This window comes from Piliocolobus tephrosceles, unplaced genomic scaffold (genome assembly GCF_002776525.5).
Source record: "Piliocolobus tephrosceles isolate RC106 unplaced genomic scaffold, ASM277652v3 unscaffolded_21117, whole genome shotgun sequence".
Lineage (NCBI taxonomy): Eukaryota > Metazoa > Chordata > Mammalia > Primates > Cercopithecidae > Piliocolobus > Piliocolobus tephrosceles.
This window is the reverse complement of record NW_022303330.1, coordinates 1-1,932: the sequence shown is the minus strand read 5'-3', so window position 1 is coordinate 1,932 and position 1,932 is coordinate 1. Positions and strand designations below refer to the sequence as shown.

Sequence of the window (1,932 nt, the reverse complement as noted above, 5' to 3'; positions counted from 1 at the left end):
AGTGCGAGCAGTAGAGGCTGCCGTGAGCCAAAATTGGGCCACTGTACTCCAACCTGCACAACAGAAAGAGACCCTGTCTGAAAAACTTAAAATTAAAATTAAAAAGATAATAGTAATGAAGTGTTTCTATTTTTCTATATTATTCATCAATAAGATTTGTGTAGCACATTTCTGTCAACAAACACGTTAGACAGATTTTCCCAGTTGGTAGTGTATTTTTCAACTTGGTTTATGCAGTCTTTTGGGAAAAATTAATAAAGATTACGTTTTCTGACTTTGCTGTAGTGCTAAGAAACTCCATGGCAGTCATTAAGATTTTTTCCTTCAGATAGTTTCCGAGTTTCATTTGTTGCACTTACATTTTTAATCTACCTGGAATGTATTTATGTTCTAGGCCAGTTTCTGGCTCCTCTCCCGGAAAACAACGCTCAGGTGTTGCTAAGCAACCCACACTTGGGTCGGTGTTCGGCTTCTTTTCAGGGGGAAAACAACTGCCCTCCGTTCCAAGTTGAGGACGACCTTAAAGCGTTGCCTAGTAACCTCGTTTCCGCCGATGTGATTGGATCCTTCTCGCCTCCCTCCCCCAGTCCGCGCGCCCGAAAGAACAGAATCAGAAACTTAATCTAACGGTTAGAAAACAAGGGCAGAGGTCCCGGCGCTGTGGCTCAGGCCTGTAATCTTAGCACTCTGGGAATCCAAGGCGGGCGAATCACTTGAGGTCAGGAGTTCGAGGACAGCCTGGCCCACATGGTGAAACCCTTTCTCTACTAAAAATACAAAAATTAGCGGAGCCTGGTGGCGGGCACCTGTATATCCCAGCTACTCGGAAGGCTGAGGCAGGAGAATCGCTTGAACCCGGGAGGCGGAGGTTGTAGTGAGCCGAGATCGCGTCATTGCACTTCAGCCTGGGCGACAGGGCGAGACTCCCGTTTCGAAAACAAAAAACAAGAAAACAAAGGAAACAAAACACAAAAACGAAAACAAGGGCAGCGTACGCGTTGCATAGCAACCAGGTCTCCTGCCCCTCCCTTTGAGACAAGAGGCGGACCCAGACGCCCCGCTCAAAGATGGCGGCTGACTGAGCCGCTTTCAATTTATTTCGCTCTTGAGAATCCTGACAAGAATTCCGTCGAACCCATCAGGTCCCTAGAAGGGCTAACTATGCCCTTTCTGAGTCTTCCACGCGGTGGAGGCGAAGGAGGAGGGAGCTAGAACGAAGCCTCAGCGCGTGCCCCGCACAAACATGGCCGCATTCCCGGCGGCCCTAAACCGCCCGGCGCGGGTGCGCGCGCAGCGCAGGCGCATTTCCGCTCATTCCGCGGTGTCGGCTGCGGCGGCTGTGGCGGTGGCGGCTACCGCACGGGTTATGGTCCCCGGGTCCGAGGGCCCGGCCCGCGCCGGGGGCCTGGTGGCCGACGTGGTGTTTGTGATTGAGGGTACGGCCAACCTGGGACCCTACTTCGAGGGACTCCGCAAGCACTACCTGCTGCCGGCCATCGAGTGAGTGCCGTTTCCGCGACTCTAACCCCGCCCTCCCATTTCAGTTTCCACAGCTTCTTGCCTGACTCCGACCTTTCACCTCTGACCCTCACAGGTATTTTAATGGTGGTCCTCCTGCTGAGACGGACTTCGGGGGAGATGTGAGTCTTGGGACTTCTGGGTCTGAGGGCGGAGGGGCTGGGAGACTTCTGGGTCTGAGGGAGGAGGGGCCGGGGGCCTGGACTCCTGGGTCTGAGGGAGAAAGGGCAGGGGGTTTGGACTCCTGGGTCTGAGGGAGGACGGGCCGGGGACCTGGACTCCTGGGTCTGAGGGAGGAGGGACTGGGACCTGAACTCCTGGGACTGAGGGAGGAGGGGCTGGGACCTGGACTCCTGGGTCTGAGGGAGGAGGGGCTGGGCCTGGACTCCTGGGTCTGAGGGAGGAGGGGCTGGG

At 54.9% G+C, this 1,932-nt stretch overlaps 1 protein-coding gene across 1 annotated transcript; it reads left to right on the top strand.

Annotated features, from left to right (window-relative positions):
- Window positions 1-1,046: 1,046 nt before the first annotated feature.
- Window positions 1,047-1,698, top strand: LOC111531771 (mediator of RNA polymerase II transcription subunit 25-like; the record flags this gene model as incomplete). Its single annotated transcript, XM_023199104.2, has 2 exons — window positions 1,047-1,500; window positions 1,595-1,698. Coding segments are annotated over exons 1-2 (361 nt in total), but the record flags the coding sequence as incomplete, so codon positions are not given.
- Between the last annotated feature and the right edge of the window lie 234 nt (window positions 1,699-1,932).